At 45.5% G+C, this 24,965-nt stretch overlaps 2 protein-coding genes across 4 annotated transcripts in view; one reads left to right on the forward strand and one right to left on the reverse strand.

Annotated features, from left to right (window-relative positions):
- Window positions 1-16,453, forward strand: part of cicb (capicua transcriptional repressor b) — a 36,602-nt gene extending 20,149 nt beyond the window's left edge. Inside the window, exons 3-21 of one of the 2 annotated variants that reach the window (XM_030072959.1) lie at window positions 3,093-3,242; window positions 3,409-3,583; window positions 4,177-4,288; window positions 4,383-4,565; window positions 4,712-4,844; window positions 5,002-5,180; window positions 5,320-5,458; window positions 6,298-6,395; window positions 6,535-7,546; window positions 7,671-7,810; window positions 7,980-8,140; window positions 9,373-9,563; window positions 10,604-11,080; window positions 11,312-11,667; window positions 12,449-12,606; window positions 12,726-12,886; window positions 13,125-13,259; window positions 13,662-13,793; window positions 14,100-16,453. In XM_030072959.1, the coding sequence (XP_029928819.1) occupies window positions 3,093-3,242; window positions 3,409-3,583; window positions 4,177-4,288; window positions 4,383-4,565; window positions 4,712-4,844; window positions 5,002-5,180; window positions 5,320-5,458; window positions 6,298-6,395; window positions 6,535-7,546; window positions 7,671-7,810; window positions 7,980-8,140; window positions 9,373-9,563; window positions 10,604-11,080; window positions 11,312-11,667; window positions 12,449-12,606; window positions 12,726-12,886; window positions 13,125-13,259; window positions 13,662-13,793; window positions 14,100-14,389 (4,382 nt within the window). In that variant the 3' untranslated portion in view covers window positions 14,390-16,453. The remainder of the gene's footprint in view (window positions 1-3,092; window positions 3,243-3,408; window positions 3,584-4,176; window positions 4,289-4,382; window positions 4,566-4,711; window positions 4,845-5,001; window positions 5,181-5,319; window positions 5,459-6,297; window positions 6,396-6,534; window positions 7,547-7,670; window positions 7,811-7,979; window positions 8,141-9,372; window positions 9,564-10,603; window positions 11,081-11,311; window positions 11,668-12,448; window positions 12,607-12,725; window positions 12,887-13,124; window positions 13,260-13,661; window positions 13,794-14,099) is intronic. The other variant, XM_030072960.1, reaches the window with a different exon arrangement.
- A 205-nt stretch (window positions 16,454-16,658) lies between these two features.
- On the reverse strand, window positions 16,659-24,650 carry znf526 (zinc finger protein 526). 2 transcript variants are annotated; one of them, XM_030072975.1, is made up of 8 exons: window positions 24,288-24,650; window positions 23,366-23,853; window positions 22,835-23,007; window positions 20,814-20,909; window positions 19,894-20,693; window positions 19,490-19,625; window positions 17,477-19,111; window positions 16,659-17,279 (listed from the first exon to the last, which is right to left on the reverse strand). In XM_030072975.1, exons 2-8 carry the CDS (start codon window positions 23,667-23,669, stop codon window positions 17,106-17,108), a joined length of 3,318 nt encoding a protein of 1,105 aa, XP_029928835.1. In that variant the 5' UTR covers window positions 23,670-23,853; window positions 24,288-24,650; the 3' UTR covers window positions 16,659-17,105. The 2 variants fall into 2 exon arrangements, with proteins under 2 accessions (XP_029928835.1, XP_029928834.1); XM_030072974.1 differs by having other exon boundaries at window positions 20,814-20,912; window positions 24,288-24,648.
- Between the last annotated feature and the right edge of the window lie 315 nt (window positions 24,651-24,965).

Genomic DNA, 24,965 nt, shown 5'->3' on the forward strand with positions numbered 1-24,965 from the left:
TGTGCTGCTGTCAGCCACTGACCGAAAAAGCTGGCTAAAATTTGCATATGACTGGCATTCCAGTGCACACTCCAGCCAATCAGTGTTTGTGGCGGTGGGATGACAGGTTGGTGCCTTGGCCAATGGTGGGGTGTAAATGCTCTGAGAGGGGCGGGACACGCTTGGGCGAGGTTGACAGGCCAAGGGGGGGGGGGGACAAGCAGCCTAGTTTACAACAAGAGGAAGAGGGAGGGAAAGAGAAAGAAAGGGCCAAGGCTTGCGAGTAAGAGCGAGAGAGGGAGCGAGAGAGAAAAACAAGGGAGTAAACTCGGGCTAGGTGCTGAGAAGATGTGGGACGAGGACTTTTCTACACCAAAACAATACTCGTAAGATCAACCACGAGTATCAAGCGAAGTGGACGTTGTGCGGCGCGCTTCGTTGTTGGGGGGACGTCCGCGCGAAGTGGCTAGCTAACCTGCTGCAGACGGATCTCACCGACGGCTGTACCCTCCTGTGTATTTTGTTTAAAGCCCTCCGGTCCGACTTTCGTATTTGAGCATCTCCATCTGGCCACTCTTCTGCTGCCTTTTAGAGCTCGACTAAGGAGGAGGAGAGGAACATACAAAGCCAACTGTGATCCATCCCCGTTTCTTTTCGCTGACTGGAGTCTGGACTCCTCATCGCTGTCGCTTTATTGCTGGCTGGCTCCTGCGCTGTGTTGTAGTCCATCAATAGCTAGCTAACGCAAGGTTGTGGCTAAATTGGTCAGGTAGGGTAGGAGCTGGTTGGCGAGAGAGCTCAAAGATGAGCTAGCCACAGGGGACGGTAGTGTACCTAGCTTTCTCTGCAATCTTTAAACTGATGGATAGCGGGCTAGTGAGAGATGGGTGATGGATGAATGCACCAGATTCATAGCCAACATCTGCTTTTTTACTTTTCTGCACTGCAATTAGGAATATAGTCAACCCGATCGCGTTGCTTTAGTCGGTTATTTTGATTGTTGACAGGTGTTAACTAATTTGCCAGCTTAAGACAGGTGTACGGTACAATTTGGGGGGGGTTAAGAGATGGAAAACGAAGTTGACTTTATTTGGTTTACGCTCTGATATGGCACACTGTCCTTGCCGAATTATTTTAGCAGCCAATGCGAGTGAATACGCCTTTGTGTTGAGACATGAGAACAATTGCGCTTCTTTTGCCTCTTTCTGTGCGGCGGGTGCACGACCAGGGGCGTTCCCGAGGGGTTGGTCTAATTTGGAGCGGTGCACTTGAGGCTCCAGTTGTTGCAAGAGGCAGCTAAATTAGTAGCTCTGCCATTTTATTATGTGAGCCAGAAATGCTAAAAGTCAGTGTTTTAGTCTATAGCGCACATTTGGATAGTAGGCTTAATCCTCACTCTGCTTTCCAAGTTGCAAGAAACACCTCATGATAGTCCAAATTTGCTTGTTGCAATGCTGGTTAGCCTGATCGATAAGGTATCCTTCTTGCAGTAGCTCCTTTTCGTGTTTGACTCTGGGCTGTCTATGCTTCTTTTTAGGGGCTGGGTCCACCTTTCCACCGCTGTATTGTTGTGTAGAGCAAAGTTTGACATGCCCAGAAAGACTGCGTAGTTGCCGGACGGATGTTTTAATCCAGGCCGTGGATGAGCGCAGGGCCTTGTTAACTCATTCAGCACCAGAGTGTTGTACTAATGTAAACAAACAGAGGGAGAGGGGGCATCGGGGGTAATTAGACCACAGGGAGGAGGATCTTGCCTTTGATCATCATCATCCTTCTTTCGCTGGGTCGTCAACACAATTGCATTTTTACAAATTTATTTTAAGTCTCAGATTTTGTTCTAATCGTTTGTAGTACATTTTGTCCACTGATGTTTGATTGTTCAGTGCGCGTTATCAGATTGCGGCATTCTGCGATGAGGAGAGATGGACTCTACTTGACCGACAGATATCTTTATACTCACGTTGGAATAAAGAAATACCTCTTTACGCCACATCGTGAAAACATCGCGGATGATGCAGTGATTCCTGTGAATGATGACTGCAACCTGTAGGGAAGAAACGGATACAGGCACCATTGAGCACTTGTCTTTTCATCTATGGAGTTGCCATTGCTATGAGATCGAGAATTTGGAATAAGGGTGTTTTATCACGTGAATTTCTGTCAGTTATTGTGAAACAGATATTTTTTAAAAGGACATTATAATTGTTTTTGAAAAAATAAAAGCATCAAGGATTTTATTCAACCATGTTTTCATCAGAGAATCCTCAGTATCTCCGCCAAGGATTAAGCATGTTTGGTTAGTCCATGTCAGTTACTTTGCTCTATGTATATAGCACTTAATCTGTAAATAACTTGCTGCATTCAGTTGTAGCCTAATGCATCCCAACAGTATTGAATTAATATGCTGCTAAATCTGCCTGAAAACTCACCTAAAATAAGATTGTTTAATTTACTTAAAAGGTGACAGTATATTGTTATAAAAGTTCTTATTATTCATTTCATTGATGGAAATCTTTCACAATCTAAATAACCATAATATGTTTTTTGCTGTTCTGACAAAAGGGAAATAAGTTATGACAGTGCCAGCTTCCCTTCTTCATCCGGCTTGTCTCAGGGAGCAAATGAGGCCTTATGTGTAGCTGCTGATTGAGCGATTTCATTAGTTAAGTGGCTATAGGTGCTCTGGTAGAGCAATATTCCCTAACCAGTAGTAATACCTGGGTTCCCATGTATAAATCAGGCACTGATAAGGTGCTAGAAACAAAACCAGCAGGTCTCTGGGTCTGAAAAATAAGGAGTGGAAACCATTGCTCCAATCTATATATTGTGCGGCTAATTTTAATGTATATTTGTGAATCCATCAGTCCACAATGAGAGACAAGGGTGTCTTGTGACAGTGCAAGCACGAGTTAGTGTTTGCTGTTGAAATGCATTTCTGCTCTCTGGGATGGCTGAGCCCTCACTCCCCAAATAAGGAAGTACCATCTTGATTATCTGAATATAAGAGGAAGCCTGGCTCTTCTGAATCTGATTTCTCAATAGAGCATCATATAACAAAGTAATGGACAGTAGATAGCATATTGATAATAGAGTGTGCTCTCTTCCTCCTGCAGTGTGGACCAATGTGGAGCCCCGGTCAGTTCCAGTGTTCCCCTGGCATTCGTTGGTCCCTTTCCTGGCACCCACCCAATCAGATGCTTCGTCTCAGCCAGGAGAGGGCCACCAACCAATCAACCACCCCCAAGCAGCCAGCCTGAAGTCAGGTACTGAATACATTTATGTGGTGGGATGGATAACTGTAGACAAAAGGAATTGTCTATATTTAACTTAATCATTCTTTTTTTTTTTTTTGCTTACGCTATTTTCCTTATATGTAAATATTTCCTGTGCTTGACTCTGAACAAGCGTCATGTTGCTTTGTTTTCCCAGAGTGTCAGGGGGTGGCAGCGCTGCCACAGGAGCCTGCGGAGGCACCTCCCACTGTGGAGAGGGGACCTCCATCCCGGCCTCCCCCCTCCTCTGATGAGCCACCCCCTGAGAAGGAAAAAGGAGATGGAGAGAGAGAGAGGCCTGACAGTGAGACAGAGAGTGATGTGGATGACCCGTGAGTGCAGCTTTGTTGATGATGTGTTTATGTGTCTATATGTGTGAGAGGTGTACACACAAGCATACACATTGCTCATACACCCTTAAGTGTCGTGTTGTTGGTTGAGGTAATGTGCGAGTCCAAGTCACATCTTCACATTAATTGCGTGTGTGTGCGCGTTATGTACCCACGCATACATGAGTGTGATTTTTTTTTTTCCCTGTATCCTCACACTAATTTGGGCAGAGCAGCTCAATGCCAGAACAAAGCAAATGGGAACAAAAGCATTCCATCTCTGGGCTTTATCAGTATATGAAAGGCAGTGGCCACGCTGTCAGCCATTGAAATGGATGAGCTGTCTGCTGAATCTGCTGATGTATCTCATGGGAGATGAACTACTTGTGCTCTGTGTCTACATCTGATAGACTGGCGGTTCCTATGTAAATAATCCCCAATAAGACCAAGAGATTTTCTCAGCTTTTAAACAATAAACAGGGAAAGAGAGACTAGAGTTGTGTGGGCCTACATGTTTTTTTTTTTTTTCTTAAAATATTATATTTTCACAAGCAAGATGATAAATAGAGCATTGGCTTTCATGTGTCTCCTCCCAGGTTCCTCCCAGGAGTGTTACCTGACCAGCCCCTCTCTACATCACCAGTGAAGAGACGCACTCAATCCCTCAGTGCGCTGCCCAAAGACGGAGACAAGAACAGCCCTGGGAAGGTCGTCCATCATCTTCTGCTTCCACTGACATGTCAACATTCTTAGTCTCCCTTTTACTGAAACATGTAATCTAATCTCTCTCTTTCTCATTCAGAGGGAGAAGGACCATATTCGCCGGCCAATGAATGCATTTATGATCTTCAGTAAGCGCCACCGGGCATTGGTGCACCAGCGGCACCCAAACCAGGATAACCGGACAGTCAGCAAGATCCTGGGGGAATGGTGGTATGCCCTGGGACCTAAGGAGAAACAAAAGTACCATGACCTGGCCTTCCAGGTACTCAGATTCATGTGAACACACAAAATAAGCAGGGATTAATGAGACTAATTTTAGGATGTTATTCTTTTGTACATTTTTTGAAAAAGGTAACTGTCTCTATGCTCCTTAGTCCACCTTTATATAAAACCCTCTCTCACTGCCAGGTGAAGGAGGCCCACTTCAAGGCCCATCCAGACTGGAAGTGGTGCAACAAAGACAGGAAAAAGTCCAGCTCTGAAGGCCGCGGGGTCCCGGGAGGCAAAGATATCCGAGAGAGAAGCATGTCTGAGACCACTGGTCAGTTTGACTCTTAATCAGCTCCCAAATCATGCACCCCCACATTTACATACACACACAAGCAAACACCAAGAATCTGCATTCCAATCATGATTGTCCAATTCTTACAATTTTCAATCTTGTAAAATTAAATTGTCCTTTTCTTGCCCTTTGACAGAGCCCCATTCTGTAGAGCTGAAGGGGGTTGGTCCAGGTCTGGTGGGAGTGTCTGAGCGGAGTACAGGGGAGGGTCATGTGGGCCAGCTTACCCGTCCCCGAGCCTTCTCTCAAAGTGCCATGCACAGCCTCGAGCGGACTGAGAGGGGCAACACACAGGCCCTGGCAGAATTGGCACAGGTAAAGCATTGGAAAAAACAGGCCCATGGAGACCTGCTGTGCATCTCTCCTGTGATGCAGAGGATGCTGTAGAATATAGCTATTCTGCCTTTTTGTGTAAGCATCTCCTCTACATTATCTCTTTACTTCACTGCTTCAGATGTGTGGGGATGGAGGTGCTCAGTTTTCCGGTCGTGGCCCGCCTTTGTCACAGTCCCAGCGTGGGGTCAGCGAGGACATGACCAGCGATGAGGAGCGCATGGTCATCTGTGAGGAGGAGGGAGATGATGATGTCATTGGTGAGAAATCAAAACTTGCGTACTGATGGAGCCATATTTTAGATTTGGAAAGAAATGCTACAGTCAGTACATTGTGTCCTATTATGGTAAACTGTAAACGCACTGCATTTCTATGTGCTTTTTCAGTCTACCAACTACTCAAAGCGCTTTACAATGTTTGCTTCACATTCACCAACACATTCACACGCTTGAGGACACTTGGACTTGCTTTTTGGAGGAGCAGGGAATCAAACCAGGAACCCTCCGAGGATGGCCGCCTTACCTCCTGAGCCATGCCTCCCCTGATGTCACCACAGCTCATAAATTTAGAGTAAATGCTTGTGAGGTTTCCAGTCAATGGAAAAATGGGATTCACCAATATCATAATAAATATCATAATCTCTTTATGATATTGGTGGTGCCACAGTATCAGGTTGACACAAAAATCTCGGGAAGGATTTTACTCTACAGTACTTCCTTTAGGGTTAACAAATGTAACTGCTTCCTTCTATGTAGTACCTTTATCATAGCAGTACAATAAATGTAACTATGGCTACAGATATATTTGGCATTATGATGTGCGTTTGGAGATGTAATACTGATGATCAGGTTATATAAGATCATAATACTGTATGTCGACTCTTGGCATGAAATTGGCTTTTCTGCCTCTCGTGGTTTTATTTATCTAGAGCTACATTGTTTTTTAGCCATACTCACATTTCTTTACGTTGCTTTTACATACAGTGTGGCTGGAATGTGTTTTTTTTTTTCACACCCAGACACTCAGTACACCTTGTTCATTGGTCATAAGATTACATCAAATTAAATGAAGTGTAACTTTAGCCTATGTTTTTTTCCAGAGGACCCTTATCCCAGCAGCTCCATAGACCTCAAGTGTAAAGAGAGAGTGACCGACAGCGATAGTGAGAATGGCTCTGGTGACGAAAGTGATCACAAGGTAATCACCCTCCTCCCACAGTTGATCTTTTCAATTAATAAGGTACAGATATGCCATTTTTATTATTTTTTCTATTATTCCCTCACGTTCTAAAAAAAAATCTTTCTTCCTGTCTCTCTTTGATTATCCACCTTGCCAGAGAGTTTTTGCTCCAGTTATCTGCTCCACCGCATCATCTTCCTCTCACCCCACTCCTCACAGTCGAAGTGTCTCTCTCACCTCCTACCCCACCAACAAGCGTTACGATGATGGGAGATCAGGAGGGGGAGGGTTTTCAGACCGAAGGAGAAAGGGAGGAGGAGAGGGGGAGGGTAAAGACGCATTTGGGGGAGAGGGAGGAGGAGTGCCAGCTCACTCTCTCTCACTCTCGTCTAGCCAGTCGGTCATCTCCAGTTCTCCAGCTGGAGGGCCTGCCTCCTCTGCAGTGGGTCCTTTGGGTCTGAACCCACTCCTGGGTATGGGGGCTGTCAGGGTCGCTTCCACAATGGTAACCAATGTGGTGCGTCCTGTTATCAGCACTCCAGTCCCAATCGCCAGCAAACCCCGCGATGGAGGCACGTCGTCCAGCCCACATCCACCAGACAGGAAGTCCTTGACCCCACAGCAGCAGCCACAACTTCTGATTGGCTCAGGACCTGGAAGCGGGCCAACAGCCACAGGGGGTGGGTACTATTCCTCCTCATCACCTAATCCTGTAGGCGCTGGGGTGGGCCCAGGTGGAGTAGTGACCAATTTGGTGTTAGGAGGGGCATTCCCTGCCCAGCCCGCTGTACAGCTCATCACCCCCTCTCCTCAGCCTCAGTCCTCCCAGCAGCAGGCCCCTCCTACCACCCCTGTGTCAGTCCCACACAGCCAAACCAACGGGCCATTGCCTGTACCCCTGCTTCAGCCCCAGTTCCTTCCTGCCCCCTCCCTGGCACCCCCTGGGGGGAAGGCCATCACACAGGTACAATACATCCTGCCCACCCTACCTGCCAGCACCAACCCCAAGAGCCCCCCTCAGCAGCTCAGCCAGCCAACCAGTATCTTCAACCTGCCCACAGCTCCACCCACACATGTTTCCTTGGCCAATGGAAAACAGCAAGCTTCAAGTTCCCTGACAGGGTATACCTCCAGTCCAGCGGTGGGTGTGGTCAGCCCAGGGGGCAGAGGTAAGGCCTTTACACTAGCAGCCATCATATACAATACAGGGCTATCTCAAGCCCTTAGGTACCAGTTCGTGTTATCTTGTCCTGACTGCTAACAAACTGCTCCGCGTCTCTCTTTTTGCCTCAGTGCAAACACAGTCTCCGGTGCTCCAGGGTAAAATGCTGGTTCCCATGGCAACAGTGCGGACTGCGCCAGCCCCTGCCCAGCAGTTTCCCATCGTGGCTCCCCCTCTTCCTGTACAAAACGGTGCACAGGCAGGAAGCAAGGTCAGTGAGCACATTACTGAAGACATGACACAGAATTTAATCCACCTATTTTTTGTCAGTAGCTCTGAATAAAGGGAAGTCACAAGCTTCTTCCATGCCCATTCAAACTTTTGTCTTTTGTCTCTCATTCTCTTCTCTCTTTATTCTTCCTCCTTCCATTTGTTTTCAGATCATACAGATAGCTCCCATGCCTGTTGTCCAGTCCCAGCTTCCTCAGGGTGGAGCAGTGCACCCTGCCAGCCCCTTCCCAGTAACAGTGGGAACAGCTGCTGTTGTGGCTCCAGGGTCAGCCCCCTCCCAGGCTGTTCTACTGCCACCAGCACCTGCCAGGTAGGAAACAGTAACACACACACACACACACACACACACACACACACACACACACAGATGCAGTTGCAGTGAGAGACTGAACACAGTTCGTCTATCTCCTGGAACCAACACTACCGTCATGGATGTTTCACTCGGCTCCAGAGCATCCACTGCTGACTTTATCACATCTGTCCATCTACACACACAAACCAGAGAGCTTATTCTAAAACAGGTTGCAAGTAATTGTGAGCTTTTTTTGTTGTAATATACCAAAGTGGTGGGGCTTACCAAATCCAAATGTCAGGTACTTTCCTGTCCCACAATGAGTGCCTGCGTTGCACACATCTTATTCGCATGAGGTTAACCTCACCTGTCACCTAAGAAAGCTGCAATAAACTGTCTCTCTGACACAAACAGTCAGCCATACGTGCATATACACATAATTCATCCTACACTGGAGTATTATTTGTCTTAGTTGCAATTCTGTGATCATTTGTTGCTATCTTCTCTATTGGCATGTGAACTCATAGGACTTTTGTTGATAATAAAGACAAAGGCATGGCTGTCAGGGAAATGCAAGAGGTGTTGTCATCAAAATGAGTGTGTTGGCTTTTTTTTCATAGTTTCTGGGTTGTGGTGGATTCAGGTACATTGCATGTGACACTTTAAAAAATAGAACCTTGATTGAGCCAAGGAGGGATAACACACCAGGGTTCTGTATCTGGTGGTAGTGTAATGCAGATTTAAGATATAAGCACTGAGCATAGAGAGTAGACACTGTGAGAAACTAAAACTCCTGTAGTGGTGCAGCTGTAGCAATGCTGCTCTATTCTGGAACTTGATGTTTAGTGTTAGTCATGCTGCTGGTGGCCCAAGTTGCTTCTGCTTGCCGCCCCCACACTAGCTCTCAGCTCCCAACACACACACACACACACACACACACACACAGCACAGTATAGCACTAGTCATCCAGTGCTGCTATCTCACTCACACTCACCCACTGACCCCCACTGCAGCATTTCTGTCTTTCTCTTCCTCTTCTTTCTTTCTAATCTTGTCTCTGTTCCCCTAATTTCTATTCTGGTTCATTATTGTCCTTCAGTACCTGCTGTCACTACTGCTACACCTTATTTGACTTATTGTTTCTCATTACTAAAATGTCATCTTCCCTTTCCTGTCACTCTTTGCCTTCTTTGTTTTTTTTCCTCCTCTCTCCTCTTATCACCTCTCCTCTTTCTGCTCCTCACATCTAGGATCACCTATGTCCAGTCCACTCCAGGGGTCCCATCCACTGTGCCTCTGGTCTCCACGACAACAGGCTCTTCCCCCACCCAGCAAGCTCTGCCAGTGCCAGGATCTGCATATGTTCAATCGCCCCTAGCAACACTAGGCTTTACAGCCATCGCGCCCCCTGGACAGACTCTGGTACAGCCGCTGATTACAGGTCAGTGTGATGGACTCATAGGTTCTCTTCTTTATACACTTATTCCATTTATTTTAGCTACTGTATGAAATATCTGATTTGTCTTTATGGTCTTGAATGAATAAATATGCTGCCATGTTTTTATTTGCCAATCAGTGGTCATCAGTGTGGTGATTTTGCAATATTAGTGCCATAGATTACCTCGCAAACAAACAGTATGGCCAAAACTGTGACGCATTTTTATTAGGGCTGTAAAAGTTAATGCATTAAGGCATGTGTTTAATTGGTTACTAAGAAATTAAGGCAATACTCAACTTTGACCTACTTTTGACCTATAACCCTACGCACCGTCTCACATAATGCAGTGCATACTGCCACCATCGAGCTACTGAATACCATTAAAACAGACAAAATGATTGACAAGACAACCTGTGGCCCAAAAGATAGCAAGAAGCTTCCCTATAGATCTCTGGATAGAAGTAAAGTCATATGGACATACTGCAGAATTGAAATGTTTTATTGGAGCACAACGAGTTTAAAATATAATGTAAATGAAAAACATGTTTCTGCTAGAGCTTCCAATAACATTAGTGCTACTAGCAGTGGTGCTCATCAAACCACACTTGTGGACTTTGTAAGGGGCAAATCTGACAACACAACAAAACTTGATGATGCTTGATGAAAAACAGAATACAGAATGTGTAGGGGAATCCATTTCATACGTCCTGCAAAACAATACACTATAAAACACTGAAAGGTAAGAAAGTAAGTTATTTAAGATATTTTCAGTATGTGATAAATCATGATTAATCCACAGATTACCTTGCGATCACACGATTTTTAAAAAATGTATCGTTTGACAGCCCTGATTTTTGTTATATCACGGTGCTGTCACAGAGGCAGACAGAGGTAAAAACACACACAGAGGTGAGAGGCAAGCCTCTGAATTAGCAGCTAGCCATAGTAAAATAAACATTTATTAATACGATGTTGTGGATTTGGGTTAAGTGATATAAAATTCAAAGAATGTCTGAAGTGGGCCTCCTGTCTCCTTTCTCCAGGTCAGCCACCTTTACTCGCCACTGCCCAGTCCCCACAGCCCTCGACCCCAGCCCCTGCCTCCTGCACTGGGGGCCAGATAGTCACCGCCATCTACCCTCCTTCTCCCAGTGTCACCATGGCAACAGGGGTGGTCTCCATGACAGCAGTGCCCCCCAGTGTTGTCTACTCTGTCTCCAGCCCTTCCAGTGTTTCCCCCCACAGTCTGCCCAAACACACAGCAGCCTCCAGTAGTATTGCACACACACATCCACAGCCTCACCTGGACAGACAGGCAGACAGGCACTTGTCTCAGGACAGGCCTGCAGATCGACAGGCTGACCGGCAGACTGACAGGCAGACAGAGCTTCTGACACCTCAGGATAGACATTTGGAGAGGCAGACTCAGGTGTCCAGCACTAGCAGCTCAGTGGCACCTCCCAGTGGCTCAGCTGTTTCAATACGGCCCTGTAGTCCCCCTCTACCAATCCACACATCTGGTAAGACTGCATGTAATTTTATTTCACGATCCAGTTTGTAAGGTTTTAAGCAGCAAAGTGTAAATAAATCAAGAGAACTCATTAATCAAAGTTTGTAATCACAATATACTGCTCTTTCCAAATTATTGACTTTAATAATGGCCTCATTTTTAAAAATTAATTAATTAATTTACTTTTTTGTTATTATCAGCGCTATGTTTTACGCTTATGTTTATTTCTCTTACTATACAGGCAGTGCACCAGGCACCCCCAAACTCCCGCAGCTTCCCGTCAGGACCCCCCAGAAAGTGAAGGCAACAGTGGCTAACATTCCTGTGGGAAGCTATGAAGGAGGAGGTCGAGGAAAGGAGAGGGACAGAGAGAGAGAGAGGGAGAGGGACAGGGAGAGGGAGCGAGAGAGGGAAAAGGAAAGGGAGAGAGAATCTGCACCCAACAGTCGTTTCTCCTTTGAGCCTGATCCGGCAGGGCAGATAGGGTCTCCCTCTACACATCTTGCTGAGGAGCCGCCCTCCTGCGACAGGCCCCCAGAGGGTTCTAGCACAGCAGAGTCATCTGACACACGCAGCAGGGACATTACCACCAAAGAGGTGAGAGGAGCATCGTGTCACACGTATCAACTCAAACTATATATATGTAAAACTATAAACACTACCCAGTAGGGTCGTGCTATGCCCAGCATTTACACATCACATCGCCCAGTCAAACATCTGTCATTGCTGATAATATTGGTGGTAGGGAGCCTGAGAGACTCTTCTCTCCATAAAGCCTGCCAGGCTAGCTAGTTGAGGTAGGGTGTCAGAGAAGTGCCAGTAGTGTCTGTGATTTCTTCTTAAAAATAGCTTGTTCAGTCACTAACAAGTATAGTGACTACATATGAGCATGCACGCTTAAGTAATGTTTTGTCACTGTTAAAATGTTTATCATTTAGAGAGAGGTTTTGCCTTGTAGGAGGGTGCTGCCTGACAGGCCTCCCTGAGGGAACAGAAGTCCTTAGGCGCATGGGAGAGCCTGTCCACAGAGTGTCTCATTAATGCAAGTTTCTGTTTGGATTATATTTTTGGGAGAACATTCCATGTAAACAGTTTTCCCCTGTAACCATGCTAAAAAAACAAAGGTAGAAGTAGCCCTGCCACACTTTTTTATAACCTAAAAAATAATTAAAGGTAAGGAAGATGCTTCGTCTTTGGAAGAGTGTGTCATCTGCATACATGAGCTTCAACCCCTTGAAAAGTTACATTGACATTGTCAGCCTGTCGTCAGTATCTGATGACATCATTTGTTGAGACAACCCTGTTACTCAGCTGGTATGTACATAGTATCTCTGTGATCTGTATGAAATATGTTGAACCTTCTCATATTTTGGTGCAGGGTGGATGGAAGGAGACCCTTCCCTCCTCTCCTCTGCCCCCTCTGTCAGCTACTGAACCCACTCTACCGCCACCCCAGACTGATAAAGATGGTCCTCCGCCCAAAAAGGTCAAGGCCCGCCCACCACCACTGAAGAAGACCTTCGACTCTGTGGACAAGTAAGTAAATCTGTGTGAATGTTTTGTGTGCACGGTTATATAAGTGCCCATGTGACAGTCTATGAGCGCGTATTTTAAGATCTATGTGTGTGTTTATATACATCCGTGTATGTGTGTTGGTTTGGCAGGGTGCTGTCAGAGGTGTATTTTGAGGAGCGCTTTGCAGAGCTGCCAGAGTTCCGGCCTGAGGAGGTTCTGCCTTCGCCCACCCTACAGAGCTTGGCCACCTCTCCCCGTGCTATCTTGGGCAGCTACCGTCGCAAGAGGAAGAACTCTACAGGTCTCGCTCACAATGACATTTCACAACGCACCGTCTGAATGCCTTTAAACACTCTGCTGTTGCTGTTCCTGTAATTGTCAGTTGGATGCACTGTCGTTTGTAGACCAGCAAATAAACGATTCTTTGATGGTTACTGATGATTGGTGAGGAAAATGAAAGATATCTGAATTCTGGTGATAATTTATTATTGGATTTGGTTTTGATTTGATTTTGAGTTTGTTTTTCCTTTGGCACGTAGACTTGGACTCATCAACAGAGGACCCAGTCTCTCCTAAGAGGAAAAGCAGGCGGCGCTCCAGCTGCAGCTCTGAGCCCAACACACCTAAGAGTGCTGCCAAGTGTGAGGGAGACATCTTCACCTTCGACAGAGCAGGTAACAACACAAAAGAGAGCAATGCAGGGAAAAGGTGTGTGTGAGAGAGATGATGCAACAGACATGTATGTATACAGGGTTTTGAGTAATCGTCTTAATGTGGCACATGTATTCATGTTACCCCAATTACCTGCATAACCCAGTTATTCGTTAAGTATTAAGTATTTAGAGTTTGACAGATGGTTAGATTTGATTGATGGACAATCTAAAAATAGGTAGTTTTAATAGGAATTAGTGAGTGGGAAATGAGGTTGTATCCCGCTGGTGTATTTTTAATGCTTTATCACTCCCCTTTGGAGTGTAGCTCTTACTGTGTGCTTTGAAGAGACATTACAAAGAAGTTAATTGCTGTAATTAGTTTCTTAGAAGTATCAAGCTTTCCTCTCAATGTCCCTTTTCCAGGCACAGATGGAGAAGACATCCTGGGTGAACTGGAGTTTGATAAGGTGCCGTACTCGTCCCTACGACGAACTCTAGACCAGAGGAGAGCGCTGGTCATGCAGCTGTTCCAGGAGAACGGCTTCTTCCCATCAGGTTATTCTTACAGACAAACACATGCACAAGTTTACACAGAAATGCTGTCAGAATGTGTTTCACACGCTGACATAGAATCATAGCAGCTGCATGTGTAGAGTTTTTATCCTCCAAAGTCATATTATAGGCCCCTTTTTTTTTTTTTTTTTAAAGAGAAGCTTCCTTATATTCTTATATTTTATTGTTGCTGTTTGCAGTTATGTCAAAAACAGGAGATGAGAAGTGACATGAGCCATAAGCCAACACAATCAGAATGTTTTTTCATTCGTGTTGCACATTTCTAATTCCCTGCCATCCCACTCCCAGCCCAGGCCACTGCAGCCTTCCAGACACGATACTCGGACATCTTTCCCACCAAGGTGTGTTTGCAGCTGAAGATCAGGGAGGTCCGACAGAAGATCATGCAGACAGCTGCCCCGTCTGAGGCCTTGGGTGTGGGGTGCTCTGACTCCACCTCTTCCCTCCCCGGACCGTCCAGCTCCCAGTCAGGAGAAGGATCTGGGAGAGGAGGCGGGGAGACACAAGGCGACGAGGTAGAGCGGGAGGCAGAACCGAGCCCAGAGGAGCCTCGTGATTCACAGGACTCTTCTAGATGAGGGATGCTCATGAATTAGATTGACCAATCAGTGACTGTTGTGACACATCTCTGCCCCCTCCCCTCTGCCTCAGAATTAAAGAGGCCACACTCTTTACATCTCCTCTGGTCTAATCCTGATTTGAGTCCATCTTGAACGGCCAACTTTAGAGAGTGAGTGACAAAGAGGGAGTATGGATGCAGTGTTGGGGCATTGTTGTCTTTAAAATGTGTAATTCCCTTGTACCAAAAAAAGACATGAGAAACACCGGTGGCACAAGAAATACCACATCACACCTCCACAACACACACACCTTGCAGAATCCAGTTCCCACACTTGAATTAGCACTCTGTTTGTATGAACAACCTTGGATAAAGCTTCCATTTATGCCAGTGAACGATGGACCATTGTATTCACCTGCACTCATTTGTTGTGAAGAAAGGGTTCGCATTTTAGATGGAGAGACTTGAAAAACCCATTCTGACAGTGGAAAAGTCAGTAATTGTCAAACTCTCACATGAACTTTTTATGGGGTTTTTTTGTTGTTGTTGTTGTTTTTTTTTAACTAACGGTTATAGAAATAAAAGCAGTTAGTTGCTGCTTGAGAAACAACCCTTATGTACACTTATCTGGCATTTGCTTTTTTTTTGTTTGTTTGTTTGTTTTGTTGTTGTTTTCTGCTGGACTTTAGGGGGCTGGGCCCTCACCAGCTGGAAACTATTTGATTGGATGGAGAACCCATTGCTATGGAGTTGGATCAGAAAGATCCTTTTACTGGTTCCGTTTTCCCTCTTTATTGCTCAAATGTAGACTCTCGGTGGAGGTCTCTGTGGACTGACTGAATGATTGACTGAAACTTAAGTGGACTTTTGGCAGTGCCATCATTCCTGCAAATATCTTTCTGGCCAAATCCTCTCTTCCCATGATTGACCATAGCAGATGCCAGTAGGTAGGAACCAAGCATTCCTGTGCCTCTCATTCGCTAGCCATGAAGGAAGGAGGTGAGCCAGAGTCAGTGGGCACATCCTGGCTCTTTGTTGGACTGAATTGTATTAGTTTCCTCAACCATGTTAGTTTTTTGCATTTTTTTTTCTGTGTCTGGGGGGGGAGTTACTTGAGTCATGTAAGCAAAGGAGGTCAGGCTGACTTGGCCTTAATCCTCTATTGTCAAGCAGTTTTATTAACCTTTTTTTAAAAGAACAGTTTGATTTTTATTCAACATTTTCATTATTCAGTTCATTGATATTGTACTATTCTTATTACTATTATTCCTCATATTATTGTAGTGAACCCTGGTCCTCCTATTCCTTAATGCTGGCAATGTTCCTTTTACTTCTGCCAATTGCTTATTTCTCACGCTAGTTTCTTCTTTTTTTCACAATTTTGGAGGCAGGGTCAGGGCGTGTGAGATGTCACTCCACACCTGTACAAATCCTCCATTGTAGTCTTCCCTTTGATTGCCCTCACCTCAGCAAGGACCTGCGGTGCACTTTTTTTAATTATTCATTTTAAAGAGGAAAGCAAAACATGGACCTTTATATTCTTTCAAGAGTAATAAGCAGTATGTTTTTAGACAGCCCTGTATCCCTCTCTCACTCCCCCACTACTAAGTTTGATTCTATAGCCTCAACACTTGTATTTCTCCTTCCTCCACCTCTTTTCCTTCCCTCCTTCCTCCCTTTGTCACTTTATTGCTCTCTCCAGAATTCCTTTTTGGATGGGTGGAGAGAAAACTAGGGGGAAGTGAGGGGAGGGTAATTAATCAAAGAGAGTTGGTAGGATATATTGGTTGTGTCTTTGTGCAAGACTTGGTTGTGTTGTACATAATTACTGTAGAGTCAGTAGACTCGTTATATTATTGATAAGGAAAAATCTGTCATTGAACTTAAGTTGACTTTTAAAGACGCCCATTACCGAAGGTAAACAAATGAAATGGAAAAACAGTAATAAATATGACTATTAATGTTTTTGTGTTATACTCCTTGTTTTGCTGTTGCAGTATGCAAGAGAGGAATTTATATGAATAATTTAAGTTTGTATCTGTATCTTTAAGTATACAAATAAAAATAGGTGTTCAGTTTAAAAGTGATTTGGTTCATCACCAGCAATCTAAAATGATTTTCTCCACAAGCACAATTGCTATTTAGCAATTAGTGCACTGTGGATATGCCTTACTGAGGTTGCGTCCTGTGTGGTTGTGCTAAATGAGGCAGACTGTTGCTTATGGTTGTAAAGGGATAATCAAAATTTTATGAATGGATAAATAGGCTACTCATTGATAACAAATTCCTATAGAGAATCTTGAAAAACATTTATTGATTTTCACTTATTTACAACAGAACGCTTTGCTTCAACACTTCAACACAAGTAAAAAATCATGTCCATTTGACAAAAGGTAAGTCAATCATGCAGGATACAACCTTGATCTGAGGCACAGCCAATGGCTCTCAATTATGCCCGCCATATCCTAAATTCACTTGAAATACTGACCACCCCCACAACTTGGTAAAACTGAGAAGTTACTTTGGTCAACTCTTTCTTCAACGTAAAATCCATTTTATTTTGTTTATTTCAGCACATTCTTCACCGGTAAGTATTTGAGTCTGGTAATTCCTATTACACGGAACTGAATTCTCTCTCCCAGTAGTCGATAAGGCATTTTTCTCTCACTTTGGATCTCTGTTCAGTTCACTGATACTTCGGAAGAATGAGCTCTAGTTTTGTCTGTCCCTCGTCATCAGAGGAGCTGCAGTCCATCCACAGCAACAGTGTCCATGGCCAGGCCGTTCTCCAGTGCTGTGTGGTAGATCTCCAAGGCCTGCTCCAATGGCAGTGCTCCTCCCTCACTGGTCTCAATGATGGCTATGGTCTCCCCAAACTCATTGCACATGATGGTAGGAGTGCCCTGACCCTGGGAGGAGAAACAGAATTCAGGTTTTATGACAATTGGGTACACAGTAAGCCTAATTTTGATACAATTTTTTTTTAGTGGAGGAAAATTTCCGATGAAAATGAGCCTTAGTTGCTATACACAGAATCAGCTTGTGCAAACTGGAAATTTCATCCATTTTAGAGAAAATAAAGAGTGATTTAAAAAAACATTCTGACCTGCGGAAGATCTGAGGCCTGGATCTGGATGACCTGCGGCTGCCCGTTAGCCAGCTCCACAGCAGAGGCATCCACGAGTGCCACAGCAGAGCTAGTCTCCATGGCGGCTTGGGCAGCAGCCTCCTCATCCAGCCTCTGCTGCCTCGCATGGGTCTTTTTGTGGTTCCTCAGGTTGGAGAAGGTCTTAAAGGCTTTGCCGCACTGTGGACATACGTGCGGTCGTTCCCCTGTGTGTGTGCGCCGGTGCTCTGCCAGGTGCATGCTCTGGATGAAACCCTTTCCACACATTTCACAGCGGAAAGGCCGTTCCCCTGAATGTGTGCGCAGGTGCTCTCGCAGGTGTGTATTCTGGCGGAAGCGCTTTCCACACTGTTGGCATGGAAAGGGGCGCTCCCCAGTGTGGACTCGCTGGTGAAGGGCAACTCCTGAGGAAGAGACGAACAGCTTGCCACATACAGGGCACTGGTGGGCTTTGGGACGCTTGCCTGAGGTGCTCCGCGGCCGTCCAGGGCCCAAGGCCAAGTGGCTCAGTCGGTGAAGTCGCAGGTTTGCATGAGAATTGAGCTTCTTCCCACAGATGGTGCAGTCAAGGCCCCCCCGTAGTAGAGTAGACGAAGCCACCGGCTCTCCCTGCCCTGTGGCAGACGTTGAGGGCTCTGGGGTGGATTCCCCACCTGGCTCCTCCTGGGTCAGGGTCTCCTTGCCCACCTCTACACCTGTGCCACCTTGCACCTGGGTTGGGTGCTGATCCAAACAGTGGCTGTCTCGCTGCCTCCTGGTCAGGAAGCCAGCCTCACAGTGGGGGCAGGGGAAGGGAGCTGGGGCCCCAGGGTGTTGGGTGTAACGGTGTGCCGCTAGCCTGGCCGGCCATCTAAAGGTAGCAGGGCAGTCAGGGCAGGGCAGTTTTGTGGCATTGGAGTGAAGCAGGCTGTGCTGGCGGAGGTTGGAGGACTGGGAGAAGGTGCGGTGGCAGACATCACAGCGGTAAGGCCGCACACCCGAGTGGATGAGGTTGTGCCGCATCAGGTTGGCTAGAGACGAGAAGGTTTTACCACAGTCTGAACACTGGAAGGGCCGCTCACCGGTGTGTGTGCGGAGATGGTTGCGCACATGGATCTGCTTCTTAAAGGACTTGCCACAGATGCCACAAATGAAGCTGCGCTCTGTAACGTGGGACTTGCGTCGATGATGGACTAGCTGCAACTGGGAGGTGAAGGTCTTAGTGCATGAACGACAAGAAAGGGGCCCTTTGTCTGACGACTCAGCTGAGGCAGACTCTGTTGGATCAGAGGAGCTACATGAGGCTCCTACACCAGCGTCACCCATGGAAGTTTGATTTGTAGCTAAGCCAGTCCCAGAGGATTCCTCCACCTGTTGGGGGTCACTATTCATCCCTGAGAATGGGGCAGCCATTTCTCTGTTTTGCTTCTCCCCCTGCTTCTCTTCTTTACTCCCTTCAGCTTTGCTTTGGGAACTTGGCATTGGGTCCTCTCCCAATCGTTCCATCTCTTCCTCTGTGAGGGGGGCCAACAGGTTGACTTTTGCTTCCTCCTGATTTTGAGACACCTCCCTCTTCTCCCTGGCTCTCTGCAGGATAGCCAGAGCGGACAGAGATGCCCTTTTGGGGGCTGAAACCTAGGCAGGACAACAGACGCATCAGGTCAAAACCTCATTCTCATTTACTATGGCCGCTCTCTAGTGATTTCGTGTAGGACGGGACAGCAATGAGCCACGATATTTTGCCAAAGCCTAGCAGACCTCTTCCATAATGCTTAGAAAAGTCCTCCCATGTTTAAGCACAATTTCACTATAATGAAATTTACCTAGCTATTGTCCACTGGCTATGCAAATTAGATTTCCAAGTCATCTAAAATAAGCTAAAACCCAGGGTGAACACAGTAACTGTTCAAATGTGGTGAGCCATGACTAACAAGTCCACCACTACCATGTTTAAAGCTAAAAACAAAGAGTCTCTTGAAGCTACTGACAAACTCTAAAAAGATATTCTGCTACCATGGCAGTTGGGGTGGACGTGCTAGATGTGTCACGGTTTAGGTGGGTCCGACGGTGGTACAGGTACTTGGTCATGTTGGTGAAAGTTTTGTTGCAGAACTGACATTTGTGCAGGGGGTCTGCAGTGTGGGACTTCCTAAAAGGCACAAGGAGAGAGACCACAGAAAGAACCGTTAGTGCAGTTATCACAAACTGCATTGTAGCATCATGAAACATCACTGACAGCCATAATGGCTTGTCAAAAGATGGTTTGTTAAAAAGGTTTTACTTTGTTTTTCCCTGCACACAAAGTATGCGGGCACACACATGAACATTTTCCAAAGAGATTGTAGGGACCTAAATCAGAACATTTCCCGTCACATGACCTCTAACATCTAGACTCGTGCTGCCCACATGCATTTTACCTGTGCATGATGAGGGTCATCTCAGTGGTGAAGCCGTGGCCACAGTCCACACACAGGTACCTGGCCACCCCAGAGTGAGTGCGCATGTGTGTCTGCAATGATGTCGCCTTCTTGAAAACCTTGCCACACTCCGGGCATTCATGTGTGCCTTGCTCGTGCACACGCTTGTGAGCAGCCAGTCTGTTGACAGAGGTGAAGGTGCGGTTGCAGAGCTCACACTGCTGGGGCTTGGACCAGACCGCTGCTTTCTTCTCTACGACTCTAAACCGAATCTCCTCAATCTTCTCTACAGACTCCTCCCTCCCTCGCGCCTCCTCGAAGCCACTCATGACCCCTGCCTCACCACTCTCTTTGTCCTGGCCCAGGAAGTGCTCCCCCTGGTGCTGAAGAAAGTCCTCTGGGGTCTGGAAGAGAAGGGAGCACTCTGAGCATTCATAAGGATGGATGACCACCATCTCTGTTTGCTGCTGCTGCTGCTGCTGCTGCTGCTGCTGGCTGTCTTCCTGAACACCTGGGGCCAGCCGTAACTCCACTCTCTGCACACCGTTCTCCAGGACCCCCAGCTTTCCTGAAGAGTCTCGCGCCAGAGCGGGCAACAGAGGGGGCAACTTGGCCCGCCGCTGGCTGGGAGTGGTGGAGCCGTCGGCCAGGGCCTTGGCGGTCAGAATCTGTAGATGCATGGTGGCTGAACCAGGGGTCGGAGAGACTGGAGGCAGCAGGGAGGAGCGTGGGGACGTGACAACTTTGGGGACACAATGGCGTTTCTTTTGTTGCTGTCGTTGCTGCTGCTGTGCGAGCACCTGAGAAAAGAGACAGAGCAACATGCATATACGAACCACTCCACCGTGAAATCTTCAAATCCCTTCATCCCCTTCCCAACCCCATGTTTCTGATGTTGAGGTGTTTGTAAAACCAGATACCTGTGCCAAAATCTCCCCAGCTTGCTGCTCACTCAGCACGTAGTTCTGCACACTGTTCAGAGGAGTGATGGTTCCATCAGGCTGCAGCACATACTCCTGCTGAAAAGGACAACAGAGCAGACTAATCAAATGCAAATTTTTCATGACTCAATCAAGCCAGCTTTGTAAACTGAATGTCTGCAATTTAGCCAAGGCTCTAATTTATGCTAGTATTTGCTAACTACTGTTATAACTGCAGCAGGCCATTGTATTGGTTTATGCAACACACAGCTAAATCAATCAATCAGTCAATTAATAAGTCATTGAAATAAATGTGTTTCACTTTGTCACAGTCTGAATGCAGACTTCAGTACATCTGTGTAGTCTCAAAGTAATAAAAAGATGCGGTTTTAAAAAAATCATATTGTGATAACTTTTACAGATATTGTGATATGACTCATGATTTTAGTAGGAATAATCAATTTTGCATTAATTTTTATTTCAATAATATTTCAATTAATGGCTCAGTCCTAGTCTGTGACTGTCACATGTTAATAATAATTCATCTAAGCCATTATTAGAAGATGAAAAAAATATTTAAGTGTCATATTCACCCAGAGGTTATATGGAAAGATCGCTTTTGATTTTTGGAGCAACATTATCTCAAACTAATGCTGCTGCATTTACAAAAATATTGTAAGCGAGTTGTGTTGAGCACAGCAGAATGACTCAACAAAGTGGTAAATATGAGTGAGTAAATGAGACTTTCCTCTGACACCCAAGCTGCCAAGATGTGTTTTTTAGGGAGTGGAGAGCATGAAGGGTATATAAACAACTGATGGTATGGCTCATGCATTATGTTACTACATAGCACTCTATGTAAATAATTAATACTGAGCAAAACTTTTGGCTTATACATGAATTAAAAAACACAAATTATATCCTAGAAGTGTAGCACAAAGTAGCTCTTGATTTAAAAAACAACAACAACTCAACAGTCACCACAAAAGTACTTTGCTACAGGGGTCATTTTATTTTCAACCAAAAGCTTTTCAACACATTAAACTAACATACTAAACAATAATAAGTCTCATTTCAAAGGCCAGTGTTATCAGACAGGATTGCACACTGATCACTAAAATAAAATAGTCAATTACTCAAATTTATAGTTTGCTCACTGCCAACTTTCCTACTGGTTATCTGGGACAGACCTTTGAAATGTCGATGTGAAAGAGGCTATTTAATATATGTTGTGTTTATCTAATGAATACCACATAATGGCAAAAACACTGGCACAAAAATATTAAATTCACAGGGAAACATATTTCAATGGACAACAATATTAACTACTGTGTGAAGTAGGCTACAGACCAAAATACTGCTTCCCCCAGCCAATCTGTTGGGCCACCAGTGGAGCGGTACAGGCAATCATTTAATTATTTTATCAAAAATTGTGATCATGATGAAAAGTATAAAGACTGATAGTGTCCTACCTCCTGATCTTTGGCTCCGTCATTGTCCCTGTTTTTTTATTTTATGCCATTTTCTGTATCTCCTAATTTTTTCTATGTTCTTATCCTCTGTTTTATGTATTTTAGAAGTTGCAGCACAACAAGTTTCCCTTCGAGGGAACTAAAACTAAAGGACTTGGTGTCAATGAATGTTTTTAAATCAATAATGAGAGATAGTGAATTGATTGAATGTCGTTGTTTTTAGCACATCAGTGTTTATATTAGTCTCCCAGAAAGCTCTGTTTTATTCCTCTTTTGACTTGGTTGTATTGTACTATCGTGTCGTTGTATTGTTTTTATTGTAGTGATTTTCTCTTGTGATTTTAACTCTTTCTGTCGTGTCTCTGTCTGTAACTTTGTGTTTTCGCTGCTGACCGTCTTGGCCAGGTCTCTCTTGAAAAAGAGATTTTTAATCTCAATAATATAATAATAAAGGTTAATAATAACGTGTAGTGAAGTGACAATACAGACCGGGAGTGGTACTGATCAGTCTCTCTGGCAGTGTGGTTTCTCTCAGGTTTAGTCTCTTACCGTCGTCTCCACTGTGTTGCTGTGTGTGCTGCTCCTGCTGTGGGTCTGCCTGTGCTCCAGCCAGACGTCAGGTGAGTCAAACAGAGCCAGGCAGTCCAGACACTGGTACTGGACCGGCCCCGACACCTGGGCCTCCTGTCTGGCCTCCCCTGTCTCCAGAACCTCACACAGCTCTAGGGAACAGATGTACACACATACAGATGGGTTAGCGTTGCATTTTAATATCACAAGGACTGAACTACTAAACTACATGAAATATTGATGTTAATTGAAACAAGACTGCATTCTGTACTGTGACCTCAAACGTTCTGTTAACTGAGAATTTGATTTATTTTCTTTTGTATGACAGGGGAAAAAATCCAAAACAGTATTAATTGAAACTATTTATTGTTATAATGACTGCAAGTTGCAGGATCAAGGTCGTATGCACAGAGCACCACTAAGTTGCGTCATGCACATTTTCATCGACAATAACCTACAATCAGTATCACAAACATACACATCTACTCCCTCCACAAATTCATCCCTCACCCTGTTGCTCCACCTCCATCCCGGCCTCTCTCATGTGCATCTCCTGGTGCTGCAGCAGCTCCTCTGGGTTCACAAGGAGCGTCCCACACTCCAGGCACTGGTACTGCTGGGTCTGTCCCATCTCGGAGATGTCCTGGATGGCCACGGTCTCCCCTGCCTCTGCCTCGCCGTCTCCCTCTAGCCCGTTGTGGATCTGCTGGTGGACCAGCACATCCTCCAGGGTGTTGAAGAGCTGGTGGCACTCGCTGCACATGTACTGGTGCTCCACATAAACACCCTGTGGGTCCTCCGGCTGCTCAGCCATGGTTGTGATATGTGCGGTGTCTTATTCAAGTAATACGTCTGTCATTAAAGGCATGTCACATGACTGTTTTGATGTAAACTCAATGTGTTTGTATGAGCATGTGTGTGTTTGAGTTCAGATGTGCTGCTCTGGTGTTGTTATGTCCTTTGAAGGCTACTTCCTATCACCATCCAGAACTGCAAACCTGTAGAAAATCAAAACAAATCAGCAGGCAGTGCAACACACACACTATGGCTATTAAATATCTGCTCAATCTGTGACAGGAAAACAGCAGCTTTGTGCAAGCTTTGGCACTGCAGTGGCCACCGAACAATTAAGACATGATTTCACCCTGCCAGTGTGTGACGCATATGGTTAACAGTAACGTCACTTATTCATTTTATAGCTACAACAAAATGACTCAGGAGTCTGGAGTGTTTTCACACGATCTGGGGCAATTGCACCGCAGACATCGCAAACCTAAAAAGCAAATAAAGGCCTTTGGTGTTCACTGCTCAGCGATAATTCTTTAAGAGCTAATTTGGTCTGATTTGCTTACAAATATGTGGCATATCTTTGTTTACAGCGTGTGATGGCATATGGAGAGCTGTTGGCGGCGCTCCCTCTGACAGCACAGACCTGTTTCTCGGCACCGCGGTTTCCTGACGGTGGCTCCCCGGTTCGAGGCGGTCGTCAGGCGGCGCTACCCACTTTTCCCCGAAGGTCTCCGGCTACGACGACGGGCCCTTCTTTTCCCGTACCTCTCATTTACTCTCGTTGGACAATCCCTTGTACGATCGTCACTTTTCCCTCACGCCGCGGTGTGTCTTCCTAATGGTCCATTTTCCCCAGTCGTGGCCAGAAAATGGTCAACACTGATCGCGTTCGTGAGAAATTACCTTTCAATGCGTGAAATAAAACGTTTGCCCGCCGATCGCCTCCATTCTTGTGCTGTGAAGCCCCGCCCAATGCGGTAGCTCTTCACATTTCTGAGCCTGCAATTGGAGGGATTATCTGTCAATCAAATATCGTGCTCACTTCTTGTGGTCTTTGTAGTTTGTTTTTTTTTTTTCGAGAGTACGCTGATGATTTGTACTTTGCATATTCGATTTGTTGTGTTTTCTGTCATGATCACTGAGTTTTGAAATTATAATAAAATTTTGAGTTATTTTCTCATCCTTACAGGTGTGCTTGTTGTCATTGCTGGCCATTATAGAGTGTTTAAATTGTGAGAGTCCCATTAACATGTACTTGAGTTAAAAAGTTGCGTTAAAATACACTGACCTCTGTATTGTAGGTATTGTATCCATCACATAA

The sequence above is a fragment of the Myripristis murdjan genome, chromosome 16 (genome assembly GCF_902150065.1).
Source record: "Myripristis murdjan chromosome 16, fMyrMur1.1, whole genome shotgun sequence".
In the NCBI taxonomy this organism is placed as follows: domain Eukaryota; kingdom Metazoa; phylum Chordata; class Actinopteri; order Holocentriformes; family Holocentridae; genus Myripristis; species Myripristis murdjan.

What these genes read in the sequence shown, in the direction of transcription:
- znf526 (XM_030072974.1), bottom strand. Translation starts at nt 23,669, where the DNA reads ATGGCTGAGCAGCCGGAGGACCCACAGGGTGTTTATGTGGAGCACCAG. An exon ending in CTGGGGAGATTTTGGCACAG is followed by an intron (nt 20,694 to 20,813) that starts GTATCTGGTTTT and finishes CTCTTTTCTCAG; the next exon opens with GTGCTCGCACAGCAGCAGCA. An exon ending in AGGCCTCAGATCTTCCGCAG is followed by an intron (nt 17,280 to 17,476) that starts GTCAGAATGTTT and finishes TTCTCCTCCCAG; the next exon opens with GGTCAGGGCACTCCTACCAT.